Source organism: Monodelphis domestica, chromosome 1 (genome assembly GCF_027887165.1).
Source record: "Monodelphis domestica isolate mMonDom1 chromosome 1, mMonDom1.pri, whole genome shotgun sequence".
NCBI classification, from domain to species: Eukaryota; Metazoa; Chordata; class Mammalia; order Didelphimorphia; family Didelphidae; genus Monodelphis; species Monodelphis domestica.
Window position 1 is genome coordinate 340026073 of NC_077227.1, and position 19432 is coordinate 340045504.

The window sequence follows — 19432 nt, forward strand, 5'->3', positions numbered from 1 at the left end:
TATTAATGGGGAATTTGGGTCTGAATTTAAAATAGTAGTTACAGAAAGGTATAGTCTATGTGACATTTAAGAGTTAAGGTCCAGTGCTGCTGCAATCCCAGTAAAGCAAACAGTGAATGCATTGGTGTGGATGTCTTGCTTTCTAAATCTGAAGCTCCAGAGATTTTTAAGAGGACCATTTCTTGACGAATTTCTGCTTTGTGACCCTTGGTCATTGGATTGGTAACATCTCAAGGGAAAATCCTGTGAGATTCCAAGGTGCTGTTCTTGATTTGATCTCCCCACCGCTACCCCCAAAAGGAGTTAAAAGTTGTTTGTTTCGAAATGTGGCAGAAGAACATTGTCTTTTGTCTACTCACCTCAGGCAGGAAAGTTTCCCCCCTATTTCGGGCTTTGAGAGGGCTATAGGAAGGATAACGGTCTGTGCTGCTGGACTTGGACGCCGTGATCATCAGGGTGAGACCCCGGGTGGCCTCAGAAACCTCACATAAAAAGGATTGGTTGGAACTCTCTCTTTCTGGGTGCTCGGAATGAACTGGTGTTCGCATTGCAGGGTATAGGTGCAGATGGTGTGAAGTGTGTGCGCTTGCGCAGGAGTGGGTGCTTCTCAGGGGAGGAACCGAGTGCTGGGAGGTGTGTACCAAAAGGGTCGCCTCAGTCTTAGAGAAAGATCCTGAGCTGTTAGAAAACGCTTTTATTGTAATTAGCAACACATCTGGTGCGTTATCCTTTCTAGAGGAAGGGTTTTTAGGGACTATGCTATTTACTGAGGTGAGTCAGGTGAGTAAAGCTGTGTGTAAACAGTGAAATCTGGAGGCTTTGAATTCTGCCAGCTAAGGAGATTCCAAAAGCTCTGCCAAAAGATGGGTTCCTTTTCTAATTAAACGTCTCGCTTTACACCTTCTGGGTCCTCTCTCTTCACCCTTCTCCTCCCCCTTCCCCCGAATGTGCATCTCGTCCTTGAAAGCCTTGGTACTATCTCTAACGCCCATGCCTTTAGAAGGAGATCCAGTTTCCGCTGTTGCCTCCTGTTACGATAAAACGTGTTCTGCATTAACTTAATTGAGTATGTTAATATGTGTGCCTTTGCTACACAGATAGGCACGTTTTTCGAAAAAATACTAAAGCGCGCCAGTTGCGGGGTGTTATAGCGATGTCCGATTAACTGCCGTTCTGATGAAGTCAAATTGAGAAAGGCTTTTAAAACCCTGCAACTGAATGCCATCGACTTAGGCAGTGTGTTCACCGGGAATTCAGTGGCCCCAGTGGAGTCCAGGGAAAGGCTTGGAAATGTCACGTATATATGTTGCCTGGGTATCTAGAGAGGGACGAACCCGTGAAAAGAAACGCTGTTGAGCAAAAGGGAGGAGGAAAAACGGAGTTTTTACAATGCTGCGACGCATTAACCCTACCGCGCTCTTGGCTTCCTTTGCTCTGCCTATTGGCTGAGCCCGAGCGGCGCTGTCTGCCAATCGGGTGCTGAAAGGCGGACAAATCGACCCCGCCACCCGCGAAAGCGGCGGGTAACCCTTGAAGCGCCGGCGAAGCCGCGCCGGAGCTGGCGCCGGGAAAGGGAAGCAGGTGTCTCTGGTTGCCGTGGCCTTTTGTCTCGGGGTCGGCTTTTCCCGAGCCTTGAGTCCATCCAGGTGCAAAGCATTTGGGGCGGAGATGCGCCACGGGGTTAAGATCTGGGCTGGAATCCGGCCGGGGGCTTGCCTTTTGTTCTTTTGCCAGCTAGGTTACGTTTCCGGGCAGATCCGCTACCCAGTCCCCGAGGAATCGAAGGAGGGGACCTTTGTGGGAAATATTGCCCAGGATTTCCTGCTAGATGCCGAAAGCCTGTCGGCTCGTCGGTTGCAGGTCGCTGGCGAGGCGAACCAGAGGTACTTCCGCGTGGATCTGGACAGCGGAGCCCTGCTTGTCAAGGATCCCATCGATCGAGAGGCTCTCTGTGGGCTCAGTGCCAGCTGCGTTGTGCCGCTGGAGTTTGTGACTGAGGGGCCCTTGGAAATGTACCGGGCAGAGGTGGAGATCGTGGATGTGAATGACCATTCTCCTCGATTCCCTAGGCAGCAGCTAGACCTGGAGATTGGGGAGGCGGCACCCCCAGGGCAGCGCTTCCCCCTAGAGAAGGCTCAGGATGCAGACGTGGGGAGTAACTCCATCAGCAGCTACAGGCTGAGCCCTAATGATTACTTCGCCCTAGACGTGAAGAAGCGCAGTGACGGCAGTCTCGTCCCAGAGCTGCTGCTGGAAAAACCTTTGGATAGGGAGAAGCAATCGGACTACCGTCTGGTGCTGACTGCCGTCGATGGGGGCAGCCCTCCAAGGTCGGGCACCGCAGAACTCAAAGTGTCTGTATTGGACGTAAATGACAACGCCCCAACTTTCGAGCAGTCTTCTTACAGAATCAGTGTGCTTGAGAGTGCACCAGCGGGCACTTTACTCATCCAGCTCAACGCCACTGACCCCGACCAGGGTTCCAGCGGTAACATCACCTTTTCCTTCAGCAATCATACCCCAGAACGGGTTCGGGCTCTCTTTGGCCTGAACTCTATTACGGGGCAACTCACACTCCGGGGTCCCCTAGATTTTGAGGTTGACAACTACTATGAATTTGACGTGAGGGCTAGGGATGGGGGGATGCCAGCCATGGAACAGCACTGCAGTCTCCGAGTGGATGTATTGGATGTGAATGACAACGCCCCACAGATCACGCTGACCTCGGAACTGGGTACCCTTCGCGAGAGCGCTGAACCTGGCACCGTGGTGGCACTCATTAGCGTACAAGACCCAGATTCTGGGCCTAATGGTGATGTGAGCCTCCGTATCCCCGAACACCTGCCCTTTGCTCTCAAGTCAGCCTTCAAGAACCAGTTCTCCCTGGTGACTGCTGCTGCCCTGGATCGAGAGGTGGAATCCAAATATGAGATTCCAGTTACCGCCTCTGATTCGGGCTCTCCACCTCTGAGCACACGCAGGACAATTTTCCTTAATGTTTCCGACGTGAATGATAACCCACCTTCATTCATCCAGAGATCCCATGAGGTCTTCGTCCAGGAGAACAACCGCCCTGGAGATCTGCTGTGCTCTCTGGCAGCCTCGGATCCAGACTCAGGTTTAAATGCGCTCATCTCTTACTCCCTTCTGGAGCCCAGAGGTCGGGATGTCTTGGCTTCCTCATTCATCTCCCTCAATCCTCAGACCGGAGCAGTCCACGCCACCAGGTCCTTCGACTACGAGCAAACTCAGACACTGCAGTTCGAAGTACAGGCCCGAGATCGGGGCGACCCACCCCTCAGCAGCACGGTGACAGTTCGCCTCTTCGTGCTAGATCTCAATGACAATGCCCCTGCGGTACTCCGTCCCAAGGCTAGGCAAGGCTCTCTGTGCCCACAGGCACTTCCCCCATCAGTGGGAGCTGGCCATCTTGTAACCAAGGTCACTGCGGTGGACTTGGATTCAGGATATAATGCCTGGGTCTCCTATCAACTTCTCGAGGCCCCGGATCCTAGCCTATTTGCTGTGTCTCGCTATGCAGGCGAGATTCGGACAGCAGTTCCAATCCCAGCTGACCTTCCGCCCCAGAAGCTGGTTATAGTGGTCAAGGACAATGGGAGTCCTCCACTCTCCACCTCCGTGACACTGCTGGTGTCTCTGGAGGAAGATTCACACCCAGCTCTTCCTGATCTCCGGGAGCACTCAGCGAAGCCCCAAGGGGAGTCTCACTTGACCCTCTACCTTGCAGTATCCCTGGTAGCGATCTGCTTTGTCTCTTTCGGCTCTTTTGTGGCACTGCTCTCCAAGTGCCTGCGAGGTACAGCTTGCGGCCTGCGATGCCTTGGCGGGACCTGCTCCTGTCTCAGTCGGTCCCGAAGGAGGGAGGGGCTCCCACCTTCCAATGGCATCCTCCGAATCCAGTTGGGTTCGGAAGATCCCATCAAATTTGTGGACGTGGGCGGTCACTCTCATGGTTGCACACCCTTGGCTTCAGCACCCTCTCGGAGCGATAGCTTCATGATGGTGAAATCACCGAGTGCACCTCTGGCAGGGGAGCCTGTCCGCCCAAGCTGCCCGCCTTCCGATCTGCTCTACGGACTGGAGGTGAGACCCACAGCCACGCTGCCCCTGGATCAGGCAGCACCTTTGGGCTGGCCTGGCCCCACGCATGGGGCTTCGAGGCAGTCCATCGAGGATCTGACCCCCAACGCCAGGGCCAATGCTGATGAGTCACCATTTTCAGAACACCAGCAGTGGGGTAGGCCCTGTGCTTTAGATGATTTTACAACATATCCATTGAGTTTTGTGGCGTTAGCGCTGGGGAGTGAGCTGAACCAATATCGGAGAGCAGGAGATGAAGGTAATTGGTGAGCAAGAAAGATATAGTGGGCTGTCTGCACCAGATATGGCAAGGGGGAGCAAAGAGCTGTAGATTGGGATGTAGCAGGTGAGGCCAATACTGCCAAAAATCTTCCCAGTTCTTTCCCTTTCTTAGTGGAGATGGAACCTTTGTGGTTTCTTTGCTCCAAAAAGGTGCGCCAAGACAAGGTGGTGGGGAGGGTGATGGGGAAGAGGGGGTAATGGCGATCCAGACAGTTGGTGGGGGCTACCTAGGACCTCCCAAACTCCTGCCTATATCTTAAAAAAAAAACACCTCAATTCTTTTGGAGGGAAGAGGGATGGGATGGAAGAGGGATGGGATAAAGGAGTGATGGGGTTGGGGAAGGTGTGACCATGTTGGGGAAGTACTTGAGTGACAGGCCTAGGTTTCTGCTTCTTAAACCTCAGCTGGTGCAATCTCTTGGCCTGGTTGGAAGGCACCGGAATTTTATCATCCAAGGGTTTCCAGAGATCCCAAACCATTGAAGCCCAATGACTATGGTAGATGGGCTGGAATTGGGGGTTTATTTGGCTGGAAGGGGGCACAAAATTGCAGCATCCTTCCAAATATCCCCAGAAATGAGATTGAAGGTGCTTGGCCAATCTGAAGCTAGGTCTTTAAGCTTCTTTCTGAGAGTCAGTAGCAGCTCCAAGCTCAGCATGTGCGCTCCGTAGTCCTATCTTAGTCTTGGTGAGTTGTGAAAGGCCGAGGAGGCCCAGCTGGCCTATGTTGGGACTTTGCTGAAAGCATATCCTTGCGTCTGAGTGAGGTCATTTGTTGCTGGGAATATGCCCTGTGTGTCCTAGTCTGAACAAACCTCTTTTCATGCATCCCCAGCAGCGGGCTCAGCTGGGAGACCCGGGTTTTGCCTTCCGTACAAAGGCAAGTTTTGTATCTGGTTCAGGCGAAACTGTCGAAGCGCCTGAAATCCCGCACGAAGCCTCTGAAGCGGAACAATGAGGAGTTTTGTAACCCAGTTCAGCTTCCAAACCGCGGCTTCCCAGCGAGCACCATCTGAGCTGTCAAACTTCTCTGCCAAGAGGCTGAATCAACCTGGCGCACTCAGCTCAGGGGCGAGTGGGAGGCTTCTGAGACTTCTGAGGCTGTTCCTAGGTTTCACGGACTCGGAAGTCTTCGTCATTGGCCCAAAACAGGCGGAGTTCTCAGCCAATCAGACGTGGAGCTAGGTTGGGGGATCTGCTAGTTATCTTCTTGCTCTCTTCCCTCCCCCCTCCAGCTCTGATTTTGTTTCCCTCCCCTTCTCACGCCTCTCCCCCACTCCCCACCCCCGCCATTTGGTGACTAAGGAGAGCTGCCGCAAGGCAGGCAAGCCCTGGAGCAGTTTTAAAAGCCTCTGGAAGAAGCTGCAAGGATTTCAGCAGCTCTGATCCCAGGCCCTATAGGTCCCCTGGGAGACCCGACAAACCAGCGTGGCTGTCACTGAGGGAGTGCTTGAGCATGGGGCCCCAGGTGCCCCCGCAGCTGGCTTGGAAATGGCAAGTACTGTACATGTTGTCCTTGTCCGGCTGGGGCTGGGTGTCTGGGCAACTCCGATACTCGGTGGTGGAGGAATCCGAGCTGGGGACACTAGTGGGAAATGTGGCTCTGGATCTGGGCTTGAAGGTAACAGAGATGGAGAGCCGCCGGTTGCGATTGGGCTCCGAGGAGAGCCGCCGCTATTTTGCCCTGGATCTGGCCAGCGGCGCCCTGGTGGTCAACCAGAAGATCGACCGTGAGAGCCTGTGCGGAGCCAGCACGGACTGTTTGCTGCCGGTACAGGTGGTTACTGAGCATCCCCTGGAGCTGTTTCGTGTTGAAGTGGAAATTCTAGACCTCAATGACAACTCCCCCGGCTTCAACACCCCAGAACGAGAGGTGCGAATCTCAGAATCAGCCGCTCCAGGTGCGAGATTTCCTCTGGACAGTGCTCAAGATCCCGATGTGGGCACCAACACTGTGAGCTCTTACATGCTCAGCCCTAGTCTCCATTTCTCCCTGGATGTGAAGACCCTGAAAGACGGGAGGTTGTTCCCCGAACTGGTGCTGGAGCGACCTCTGGACCGAGAAGAGCAAGCAGAACACCAGCTGGTACTTACTGCTGTGGATGGGGGCACCCCAGCCCTTTCGGGAACTGCTCGAATTTCCATCACTGTGTTGGACATCAATGACAATGCGCCGGCCTTTGAGCCCTCTCTGCTAAGGGTGACTGTCCCCGAAAACACGCCTCAGGGTAAGCTCCTAGTTCGGCTCAACGCCACAGATGCTGACTCCGGCCCCAACGGTGAGCTGGAGTATTCTTTTGGGGACCACACATCAGAGGTGGCTAGGGGGCTCTTTAGTCTGGATTCCCGAACTGGCGAGATCCGAGTACTGGGCCCCGTGGACTTCGAGGAATCGAGTTTCTATGAGCTCCACGTGCGAGCCCGAGACCAGGGCCAGCCCTCCATGGAGGGCCACAGCGTGGTGCAGATTGAGGTAGAGGATGCCAACGATAATGCACCTGAGGTACTGCTTACCTCTTTGGTAAACCCAGTGCCGGAGGATACACCTGTGGGCACCGTGGTGGGACTGTTCAATGTGAGGGACCGGGATTCAGGTGTGAACCGAGGGATGACCCTGGCAATCTCTCCTAATCTGCCCTTCCAGATCAAGCCTTTTGAAAACCACTACTCACTGCTGACCAGCGAGAGGCTGGACAGGGAGGCCACAGCTCACTACACCGTTGAGCTGCTGGCCCGGGACACGGGCTCGCCTCCTCTGCAAACCAGCCTAACTATCCTACTCAACATCTCCGATGTCAATGACAATGCGCCTAGCTTTTCGCAGCAGGTATACAGTGCCTATATCTCCGAGAACCGACCTCCGGGCTCCCTGCTCTGCACAGTGGCCGCCTCAGACCCCGACGCCGGAGACAACGCCCGCCTCAGCTATTCCATCGTAGGGAGTCAGATCCAGGGCGCCCCAGCCTCCTCCTTCATCTACATTAATCCCGAGGATGGACGAGTATTTGCCCAGCGTACTTTTGACTATGAGCTACTGCAAGTGCTACAGATCACCGTGGGGGTGAGGGACGCGGGCTACCCGGCCCTGCGTGCCAACGCCACTCTGCACGTGTTTGTCCAGGATCAGAACGACAATTCCCCGATGGTATTGCATCCTCATCCAGGCCGAGAGATCGCCTCCCCGCAGAGGCTCCGGCGCTCGGCTCCCGCAGGCTCTCTGGTCACCAAGGTTACAGCGGTGGACGCAGACTCGGGCCACAACGCCTGGCTCTCCTACTCGCTGTTGCCTCAGTCGACAACCCCAGGCCTTTTCCAGGTGTCAGCTCGCAGCGGGGAGGTCCGCACAGCCCGTGCCCTGCAGGAGGAAGACTTGGATACGCAGTTGGTGGTGGTCTTGGTGAAGGACAATGGCGAGCCGGCGCTTTCCTCCACTGCCACGGTGCTCCTGGCCCTGCAGGACGAAGACACGGAGGAGCTGCCCCAATCCAGAGACTTCCTCCTGCACCCCCAAGAGCGCTCTGATCTCACCCTCTATCTTATTGTAGCATTGGCGGCTGTCAGCCTCCTCTCTCTGGTCTCTTTCACCTTTCTGTCAGCTAAGTGTCTGAGGAGGGGGGCGGATGGGGAAGGTTGCTGCAGGCGCCAAGACTCGCCCTCCCGGGATTTCTATAAGCAGTCTAGTCCTAATGTGCAACTGAGCTCGGATGGTACTCTGAAGTACATGGAGGTAACTCTGCGGCCTGCGCACTCACAGAGCCATTGCTACCGGACTTGCTTCTCTCCAGCCTCAGACGGAAGTGATTTCACCTTCCTAAGGCCACTCAGTGCCCCACAGCCTTCAGCTTTGGCCTTGGAGCCTGATGCTTGCCTGTCTCGGTCCAATACACTGAGGGAGCCGAGCCAGGTGAGCTGCTCCTCCCTCCTTGCCTGGGACCCTCTGAAAGCTGTAGAACTAACTACCTTAACTTGGGAAATCGATGGAGGGGAGTCCTCACCAGATACTTCTTTTCCCCCTTCTTAATCCTGCCTTCCTTCCGAGGTTACACTTACTCCCAATAATCAGGTAGTCATTTCTTCTGGGGGAACTGAGCTAACTCACCTCTATTAAGCAACTGAGTAGTGGGGTGTGGGGATTAAGGAGGGTAAGAAGAGAGAGGCCAGGAGAATGGTTCATCTGCACACACACACTCCTACATTTTGAGAAAAGGCTGGCTCAGGGCTTAGAGACCTGTTTTGGGGACAAAACCTCTTGGCCCCACTGTCAAGGGGGAAACATCTGTAGCTTTGTGGGATCCTTCAAGGTCCACATCTCTGACAAATTCAAAGTACTTCATACCTTTTGGTTGGTAATCAAAGCTTGGAAGTTACAATTTCTGAAACTCTCTGGGAACAGGAAATTGCCCAGAGGGCAATTTTTTGTCTCCTTTTCCCTGTCTTTCATATTCACACTCTCCTATTAGTTTATGCATGTTAACCATACATACATGTTTACATTTGCATATATACACTTATACAGAGACCTACATGTATGTCTATGTATATGTATGTACATATATGCATTGCAAAGACCAAGCATACCACAGGTATAATTCTTACCAGACACACTAGCATACATGCACAGAATTTACACTGACACACAACTAAGAACTTCCTCACATATACAAGTATCTTTCTCACAGGATATATTATACCATATCTCTGTCTCTGGGTCCCTCTCTCTCCCTTCTTATCTCTCCCTTCCTCTTCTTTTCCCTTTCCCCTTCTTCTTCCTCTTCCACTCTCCCTCTATCTGTCTCTCCCCCTTCTCCCTGCCCCACCCAATATACACAATGCCCAGTCTTAGTGTTACCTCTTGCCACCTGCATTAAGTCCCTAGGGGACAGCAAGTGTTGATAACCAGACATTCTAAAACAGGGGCTCTTAACTTGGAGCCCATGGACCTTCAAGGGGATCTGTGGATAGATTTCAGGGTATCTATGAACTTGATGGGAAAAAGTTGTGTCTTTATTTCAATACAATTGGATTCCCTTATCATTCTATCTATTTTATTTAACTTATTTTAAAACATTACTATGAGAGGCTGCTAAAGGGTTCTAGGACACATGCAAAAAGATTAAGAATTCCTGATCTAAAGTCTTCTTAGGATGTATGAAAGATATGGGCTTGAAAGAGTTCCCAGAGATACAAGTATTTATTTCCACAGTGTCTTGAGACTAGAGATCTCATGACTACTCAGATAAACCTGGACCAGAGTCTCTAACAAGACAAAACTAGAGCAGGCCCTGGAAAGTGGGTAAGGAACAATGGGGTAGCTTCTTAGTGAGGTTGGTGGAGTTCTGGGTTAATGCAGATTTGACACTTTGAAAGAGATTCTACCCTGCAAAGAGAAGGCTTGGGTAGGAGAAGCATTGGTGCTACTCTTCAGTATCCAGGATGTCAGGTGAGTTGTACTGAGCAGTCTCAGAACTTCAGTTCTGAGGTGGTAGGGTACTTTTGGCAGCCCACTCCCATCTGCAAAATGCTTTAAAATCAATGAGTGATAGACATTTGCTCTGTCTTTGTCAGGGTCACACACATTCACCAAAGCTGGCTGTGCCTAGGTGGACACCTGGGTGAAGCAGGAACTTGTGGGACCTCACACTCAGGTAGAACTGGGGGAAGGGAAGGGGAGGGGCTGGTTCTTGAGATCCTCCAGTAGCCTTCCTTTCTGAAGGGGAAAGCCTCACATAGTCTTCTATTACAAGGAATGCTTATTTAGCCTTTTAGTATTTGATAGATACCTCTGATAATATCTTTCCACTTGTGATGAAGTAGATATCTTTCATAGATTCATAAGATATCAGCACTGAAAGGAATATTAGTGATCCTTGAGTCCAATCCTCTCATCTTACAGATGAGGCCTAAGAAATTGAAGAAAATTCCCAGAAAGGGAAAATTATTTGTCCAAGGCTACACAGCTGGTACCAGAGATAAGAGGGGAGCCCACATCTCTTGATTCTCTGTAGTCTTGAACTAGACTTTTCTTGTCTAAGGAATTTGCTACCCCCCTGCTACTACACTACTACAACCCTAAAAAGGTGATAGAGCTTTCATCATTAGATGGGATTTCCCCTGGACCTAGGCTTGGGATGTCTTCCTTTTTCCCAGAGAAATTAGGAATTCTCTCTGTGTCTCTCTCCTCTCCTCTCCTCTCTCCCCCCTTCTTTCTGTCTCTCTCTGTCTTTCTCTCTGTCTCTCTCTCAAGCGATCTCTTTCTGTCTCTGTCTCTCTCCCCTCTCTCTCTCTCCTCTGTCTCTCTCCCTCCCCTCTGTCTCTCTGTCTCTGCCTCTCTCTGTCTCTGCATATCTCTGCCTGCCTGTCTCTGTCTCTGGTTCTCTGACGCTGTCTCTCTCTCTCTTTTCCCTCCCTCCCTCCTTCCTTCCTCCCAGGAGCAATCATGAGAATCAATTACTATTTCCAGAGGCCATGAGGTAAGGCAGAAATAACTACAAGGTGTTTGCTGAGAGCAGCTCTATGAGGCAGTATGGTAGTAGAGGCAGAAGACCTGGGCTGGAATCCAGATTCTAGCCCTTACTAGCTACAGCCTCTTGGGCAAGATACTTAACTCCTCTAAATTTGTTTCCTCATCTGTAAATTACTTCTATGTTTGGATAGATGTTATGGATTCAGGTATTCCCTCCAATAATACAAATGTAAACTTGTCCATAGTGTCATTTTTTTTTTTGCAGCTTTTATCTTTCTTCTATAAATACTTTTCAGCTTCTCTATTCAATATACTGGGAACCTTCCTCTGGATCAAGGTTTTTAACATGGAATCCATGGTCCCCTTTTCTCCAGGGGTCCATGGATAGATGTCAGGGGGTCATGACCGTGAATGGGAAAATTATATTTTTAACCTTTCAATAAAATTAATATTTTATTTTATTATGATTTTTAAAAAATATTCTGGGAAGGGAATCTATAGGCTTCTCCAGACTGCTAAGGGGATCCAGGACCCAAAAAACAGTTAGGAACTCCTGCTTCAGATCTCTTGGCATTTCAGGGGCACCAATAGAGCACATTTGCTAATCCCTATCTTTCTTCATGACTTGCCTACTTCCTTTCTTGGGTATATTCTGCAAGACTGAGTTAATAATATCTGTACTGTCTACACAGAGTTGTCAGAGTCAGATGGGAAATATAATTGAAGTGCTTTCTAAATCTTGAAGTGTTATTATAAGTTGAAGCTGTTATGATAATGATATATTCAAGTTTTCTTCATAGTGAGATGGAGTGGGGGGAGGGTTGAGGGTGCAATAGGACTATAGAGATCCAGGAGATGGATAATAACCCAGTCCTATATTTGGTTTGTGATGGATCCTCAGAGTCTTATGCAAATGGAAGTCATCATGAATGTGGGATTGAGGGGAAAGAGGAAGTAGAAGGGGGACAGTCCAGACTCCTATGAAAGCTGATATCCTGGAGGTCATAATCTCTGTGGCCCACACCACTCAAGACAGAACATCCTTGTTCTCTCTCTGTCCATTGTAGAAAAGTGGCCATTGTCTAGTGGGATGGAGTATGTGGGTAGGAGGTCCTTTTTGGCCTGGGGGGGGGGGGCCTTTCCAAAGCTGAATCTCTGGCTTATCTCCTAAATTAACAGTGCTTGGCAAGGGGAGATAAGCATTTGAACAGGGAACCTGGAATGTAACTGTGTATAAAGCAGAAGCTGTTGAAGTATTGATGCTGAGCTATCCAAGCTCATGGGTACTCAGCCAGGGTCCTTACTCTGCATATAGTGCCCTCCATTTCCTTCCACAGGAAAAAGAAGCTTGCTGCTTCTCTGAACCCAATAACATTCTCAAACCTTTTCTGGTAGTTGTGCCTTTTTTTTTTCTTCCAAAAACAGGGACCTGGGAAGATAGAGGGAGGGGATGGAGTTTTTCTTTTTCTTTTTCTACCACTTACATGTAATAACAAATTTCCATACAAGTTTTCCTAAGTTATATGATGGAACTTATCTCCCTCCCTCCCTTCCCTTCTCCCTTCCTCCCAGTGCTGCAGACAATTCGATTTTGGTTATGTGTATTATAATGTAAGACATTGTTCATTTTTGTAAGTGAGTAATCTTATAAAACCAAAACCCCAAAACATAATGGGTTTATTTTTTAAGAAAGATTTCTTTACTTGCTCAGCATCACTTTCCTTTAGCCTCAGCATCCCAGGGTTTATTTCTTTGTGGGAATGTTGATTCTCCTGATTCCTACATCCCCCCATTTCCTCTGATTGCCCCTTCCTTCCTCAGGAGCTTGAGCCCCTCTCTTTCACAGCCATGTGCCAGAGGCTGACCACTCACTCTATTCAGCCTCACTCAATTCCTTCTCTTTTTCTGTTTTCTCTGCAGCAAGCTCCGCCCAACACGGACTGGCGTTTCTCTCAGGCCCAGAGACCAGGCACCAGTGGGTAGGTGACTCTACCATTCTACCTTTCCTTTGAAAAAAATCTTCCTTTGAAACGGAGGAAGGGTGAAGCCTAAGGTTTGGGGCAAAATACAAATACTTATCCCCTTCCCCCATCCTGACCTCTCCACACTGTGGATTTCAGGAGAATCCTGGGATCCCAAAATTGATTGGGGTGAACCCAGAGGGAGGGGAGACCTACCTAGACCATTTTGGACTATAGTTTTACACTTATCTCTCCCCTCCCCCATTCCTCAGAACACACTGTGGGGAATCAACGGGTTTCATTAGTAGTAAATTCCCAAGATGGTATTAAAATGAGATTTGAGTGGAACACTCCCCTCCTACTTCCCAGATAATGAAAGAGCCTGTCCATAAAAGAGCTGAACCTGAGGGGCTTCTTCTAGCTTGTTCACTTTCCTATTTCTCATCAATCCAGGCTGTCATTAATGGAAAGAAAAAATCCCTCCTTGCCTCTAACCTTTGTGGGGGGATCCAGAGCATATCTATCCTTCGAGTAAAAAGGTGGAGGGTCATTCTATTCCTCTCCCCATTTCCATGATTTTGACTTGGAATCAACTCCCATTCCGACCCTCCATTTCAGGAAGAGCTCAGAAAACAGCAGACTGCAGCAATAGGCAGCTGGTTTCTCCTAGAAACGAAGAGCAGAGGGGGAGGGGAAGGAGGATGGGCAGCAGTAGAGGAAAGACACTGCAAAACTGTCTACTGAAGTATTAGCCGAGATGGGAAGGAAGAGCTCTGTAAAGAATAAGGGAAAATACCCCTGTGAGTGGAAAATCACAGCTTTAATGCTAAAAAGAAAAAAAAAAGCAGAAACTTCTGTGTGTGTGGTTGCCCCCGATTATCATGTCTTGCTATTTCTTGTTTATTTCTATTTTTCTGCTTTGATCTATTTCTCTGTATTTCCCTGTTTTGTTTCTCAATCTTCATTTCCCAGTGCGCTGTGCTTTTTCAGTGGGTCTGGTGAGGGTTTATGAGTGTTAGGTCTGTTTCCCAGGACCCTCCCTCCCCCCCCCCCCCCAGTCTCTATATGTCAGTCTCTTATCTGTCTCCCACGGATTAGAACAAACATCCATATCCTCATATATAGTAGCCCTTCTCCTTTTCTCTCATATTCCACCTCAGATCACTTCCCTTTAGCCCTTATCCCACTGATACAAATTGGCACATTGAATTGTCTGGAGACAGCCTGTTTGGAGCTGTGTGTGTGTGTGTGTGTGTGTGTGTGTGTGTGTGTGTGTGTGTGTGTGTGTGTTTACTGTTGGAGTAGGAAATCCTCTTTCCACTAAATCTCAGACTGAGAGTTTTTCTCTGATCTTGGAGCCTTCAACAGAGCACCCTGGTGAGAGTTTGAGTGGGGGCTGGGGAGAAAGAAGATAAAGTAAGAGAGAAAGAACTGGGTGCTAACTGAAGCTCTGAATAGGGAAGAAGTTTCAGATCCCAGGTATACTGGGATCCTTCTCAGCCAATTGTAGCACAGTAGGAAATGTTGGATTTAGCACTGGTGGATTAAGGTTCAAATTCCATACTACCTACATAACCTCAGGCAAGTTCCAAGTTCTCTGGGCTTCAACTACTTTTTTCCTAATATGCTGAGCCTTAAAGGTCCTCCTAGAGCTAGTCTGTGACTAGTCTTCTTCTGCTCTGACTATTTCAAGCTCTTCCCCACCCTTACAGTAAGTAGATAACTTCCCACAACACCTCTGTTCCCACTGATGCTCTCAACAGTCACCGGGAACCTAAAACACTTTGTAAGAAAAGATTCAAATGAATGGTAACAACAACAAAAAGGCTAGTGTGTCTATGTCTGGGCTAACCAGTCCTAGCCCTGTTTGTAGAGTCTTATTATTAATCAAACTTCACTGAATCCCAGTTTATCAGATGATAGAGACAAGGGGGAAGAGATCTTCTCATTCTCTAGACTAAAGGTTCCAATCAGAGATGGTAAACTTTTAAAACAAATGTTCTGATAGCTGTTTTTCAATATAGTTGATTTCCTTTGCAATCCTATATTTTATAATTGTTGTCACTGTTCACTTTTTTCAGTGACTCTTCATGACTTCATTTTTTGAGGCAAATTACTGGAATGGTTTTCCATTTCCTTCTCCAGCTCATTTTACAGATGAGGAAACCAAGGCAAAAAATGACTTGCCCAGGATCACATAGCTAGTAAGTGTCTGAGACCAGATTTGAACTCTGGAAAATGAGTTTTCCTGACTCCAGAACTGGTGCTATATATACTAAACTACCTGGCTGCCTTATTTTACATTATGAATTTTAAAGCATTTCTCTTGAGCGGGGTCCAGAAGCTTTATCAGACTTAAAAAAAAAAAACCATGGTTAATAACTCCTGCTCTGGATGATCAGAAGTATTCTCAGCTACTGTTATCCAGGATTTTTAAAAAAGGAAGGAGATGATGGTGAGGGTAAATCATCCTGGCTTCTTTCCCAGCTTTCTTAGGTGTTTCCTCTACTCTTTTCTTTTAAACCCTTTCCTACCATCTTACAATCAATATTGTGTATTGGTTCCAAGACAGAAGAGTAGTAAGGGCTAGGCAATGGGGGTTAAGTGACTTGCCCAAAGTCACACAGCTGGGAAGTGTCTAGGTCCAAATTTGAACCCAGGACTTTTCATCCACTGAGCCACCTAGATGCCCCACCTCTTTTCCATCGTAACTAGTTTTGTGCAAACAATGAAACTTTCCTACAAGTGGAAGGCAATTTAGGGTACCTATATGAGGGTTTATATGTATGTGTGTATGCATACATATGTGGAGAGAGAGAGAGAGAAGAGAGAGAGAGAAAGAGAAAGAGAGAGAGAGAAGAGAGAGAGAGAAAGAGAAAGAGAGAGAGAGAGAAGAGAGAGAGAGAAAGAGAGAGAGAAGAGAGAGAGAGAGAGAGAGAGAGAGAGAGAGAGAGAGAGAGAGAGAGAGAGAGAGAGAGAGAGAGAGAGAGAGAGAGAGAGAGAGAGAGAGAGAGAGACTGGACTAATGTAATTTTTATAGGAAACATCCTTCAGTCATGCAAGTTGACACCTCTGCAATTTATAGTCTTGGAGAACTGTCTGAAATGTTAAGTGACTTGTCTAGGGTCATATAGCCGATATGTGTGTCCGTGTTAGAACATGAACCCAGGGCTTCTTAAATTGAAAACCATCTCTCCATCCATTACCCTCTGATGCTTCTAGGTTTATCAGCTTCAAGGATGCTGCCACTGTGTAGAGCTAAAAGTGACAGTCTAGCATTTTCCTGTTTGGTTAGCTGAGTTCAGGTTTAAAGCCCTCATTGTTCTCACTGCTAATACAAGTGACAACTAGGGTTTAAGATGATCTAACAGATCTACCTAAGCTTTACTACTGTCACTCATTAGTTCTTAGCCCTCTTTTCTATTTGTCACCCAAACCCCATTACTCCTGACTTAAACTAGCTTGTATTCTTCATTAACACCCCAGAGAGTCCCTACTTTTCTTTTTTTTTTTTTAAACCCGTACTTTCTGACTTGGAGTCCATAGAAAGTATTAGTTCCAAGGCAGAAGACTGCTAAGGGCTAGGCAGTTGGGGTTAAGTGACTTGCCCAGCTAGGAGGTGTCTGAAGTCAAATTTGAACTCAAGACCTCAGGTCTCTAGGCCTGGCTCTTTATTCACTGAGTCACTTAGCTGCCCCTTCCCCAGGCTTTGCTCTTTGGCCTTGGCAGTAATTACTTTTCTAGCCTCTATATATCCACTATGTATAAGATGGTGAACAAGTTTCTTCCACTCACTGGGCCTCAGTTTCCCCATGTATATAGTTAAAATGGGTAGAATAAATACTAAGGGCTTTTCAGCTTATTCCCAAGATCTCCAATTTTTCTCTTTCTCTTTCTCCAGATTTGGGAGATCTTTTCCCCTGAATTCTGATCCCATCTTCCTGATCCACCCTCACTTATAAGAAACCAATATCTTTCCACTTAGTGGGAACCACTATATTGCTCTATAGTTTCATATTCTATGTTATACTCTAAGTTTGACTTCCTTTATGGCTTAAAAATATTTCATTTTCCTCTTTTTGGTGAATTTAGCTAATGATTTGATATTTTAAAATTTTTACTACCCTTTCTTTCTTAGTAATAACTCTAAGACAGAAGGATAAGAACTAGACAAATGAGGTTAAGGGTCATACAGCTAGGAGGTATCTGAGGCCAGATTTGACCCAGGTCCTCCTCCTGACTCCAGGTCTGATGTTCTATCTACTGTGCCACGTAGCTGTCCCCCTTTTTTCTTTTTTCCTTTTTAACCCTTACTTTCTGTCTTAGTAACAATTCTAAGACAGAAGGGTAAGGGCTTCAACCCTTTTCATTTTAGAGAAAGATTAAGTGAATTTTCCAAGGTCCCATGACCAATGAATGATAGAACAGGCACTCCAACCTAAATATTTTGTCTCAAAGTTCAGTATTCCTCCTCCTATACCACATAGCCTTTGCATTTTCAAAGTAACTTCATAGATTTCTCTTTATTAAACAAGAAAAATCCTTATATTTATATGTTAGTTTATAACTCTACAGATACGTTTAAAAAAACTTTTACCTTTTGTCTTAGAATCAATACTGTGTATAGGTTCTAAGGCAGAAAAGTGGTAAGGACTAGGCAATGAGGGGCATCTGAGGCCAGATTTGAACCTAGGACTTCCTGTCTCTAATTCCATTGAGCTGCCTAACTGCCCCCTACATATACATTTTAACAGAGCAAATTCTAGCTTCTGCCAGGGATGTGTGGTCCAAACGCAAAATTCCTTTGCATGGAGAGGGTTTTTTTAATTTTTTAGTTATTTAATTAATTAACTGAATATTTTCCCATGGTTACATGATTCATGTTCTTTCCCTCCTCCTCCCTTCCCCCCTTTTTTTGATTAAACCATCTTAATCGTTAGCCCCATTCTAACCTAGCTCTCCCACTATCCTTGCTTCACTGTTTCCTCAAACCCTAGGAGAAGCACATTTGCTCCTGAAGTTGTTCTCTGATCTCTAGTTTCAAGAGAAATAATCCCTTCCCTTTTTCTCAACATCTCACAGAACTGGGACCCACTGGGGTTAAGTCACCAATATAGGATCTTTCCCTCCCAAATCCCAAAGCCTCATCCTCTCCCCCACCTCCAGGCCTTCCCTCCAAAGAGCTGGCTGGCTGCCCAGCTGCCTGGCTCCCTGGCTGCCTGCCCCTAACCACTTCCTTTGAAACCTTGTGGCATGCCCAGTCCCTAGTATCCTCCCCAATCCTATCCTTTGCTCTCCTTTCTTCGCCCCTGCAGCTGTTACCCCACATACCACTCTCATATCCCTCTTCTTGCCCCTGAGTGGACTGTTCTTGGGTGCCTAAAAGAGATTTAGGTAGCAGAATCTCCATTCTGGTTGCCATTGCCCACTCTACCTGCCACCCTTTCCTTCTCAGTAGTCCCAGTCTTCCCTGCCTGAACTCCTCCTCCCTAGCTCCCTGGACCCTCCACTTACACCCAGCACTGGCTGTTAAGGGTTTCCCCAGGCTGGGGTCAGATGGGGCTGAGTGTGAAGCAGCTGTAGAAGTCATCTGACCATAAAGGGGCTGTGCCCACCTCCAGGGATCTGAGGAATCAGAACTCCTGCCTTTCCACCCCTTGCCTAGCTATTTTCCCCTTTACTATCAGTTAGCAAAGAATGTATGTGTGTGTGTGTGTGGGGGGGGGTTTCTGTTCAGAATCCTGTAATATACTGGGCAGGTAAGGCATTAGCAGCCCTAACCTTCAACAAAAAGATGAAATGTCAAGCAATATCAGGGCTCCAAGAGATCACCTGACCCAGCCACCCCATTTTAAAGCTGAGGAAACTGAGGCTCCAACGTGATGGAGAAGTAGTTTGTTCAATGTAATAAAAGGAGATCATATTTGTAAAAAACACTTAGCACCCAGTAGTAGATATTCTATAAATTCCTTTTCTCTTCCCTCTTCTACCAATACCACAAACTTTAGTGGCACGTGCAGATTTCAGCTCCTGTTACTGAAGGTAGTTCACTGTTCCTTCTTATATATGTACGTTGTTGGGGTGCTTTTAGGGTAAAATAGGTGGGGGCAGATAAGTAGCACAGTGGATAGGGAGTCAGATCTGGAGTCAGAAGATCCTGGGTTCAAGTCGGACCTCAGATGTGTAACTGTGGGCAAGCCACTTAACCCCACTTCCCTAACCCTCACCATTCTTATGCCTTGGAATCATTACATAGTATTGATTCTAAGGTGGCAGGTAAGGGTTTTAAAAAATAACTTAAACAAATAAATAAATGAAGCATGTTGATCCCTTTTGTTTTTGCATTGCATACATTCCTCCTCCATCTCTCTCTCTCTCTCCCCTTTCCTGAAAGCTATCCCATTTAACAAAGAAGTATATATTTTTAAGGAAAAAGAAAGAAGATGGAAAAAATCAGTATAATCTACTGATCCATAGAAAAGAAAAGTAGTCATTTGCATTGTAATCCCTTTTGGTCATCATAGAATGATAGACTTTGCCAGACATTAGGAAGCGAAGGAAGAAGGGAAGAAATGCCTTTTCTGATCCCAGAAATTCCACTAATATAGACAACTCCATATTTTTA

At 47.8% G+C, this 19432-nt stretch overlaps 1 protein-coding gene across 1 annotated transcript in view; it reads left to right on the top strand.

Moving 5' to 3' along the window:
• LOC100027763 (protocadherin gamma-C4) overlaps positions 1-19432 on the top strand; it is a 37318-nt gene that overhangs the window by 8705 nt on the left and 9181 nt on the right. Inside the window, exons 2-3 of the mRNA XM_056816574.1 lie at positions 1528-4104; positions 12767-12825. Coding sequence (XP_056672552.1) covers positions 1528-4104; positions 12767-12825 — 2636 coding nt within the window. The remainder of the gene's footprint in view (positions 1-1527; positions 4105-12766; positions 12826-19432) is intronic.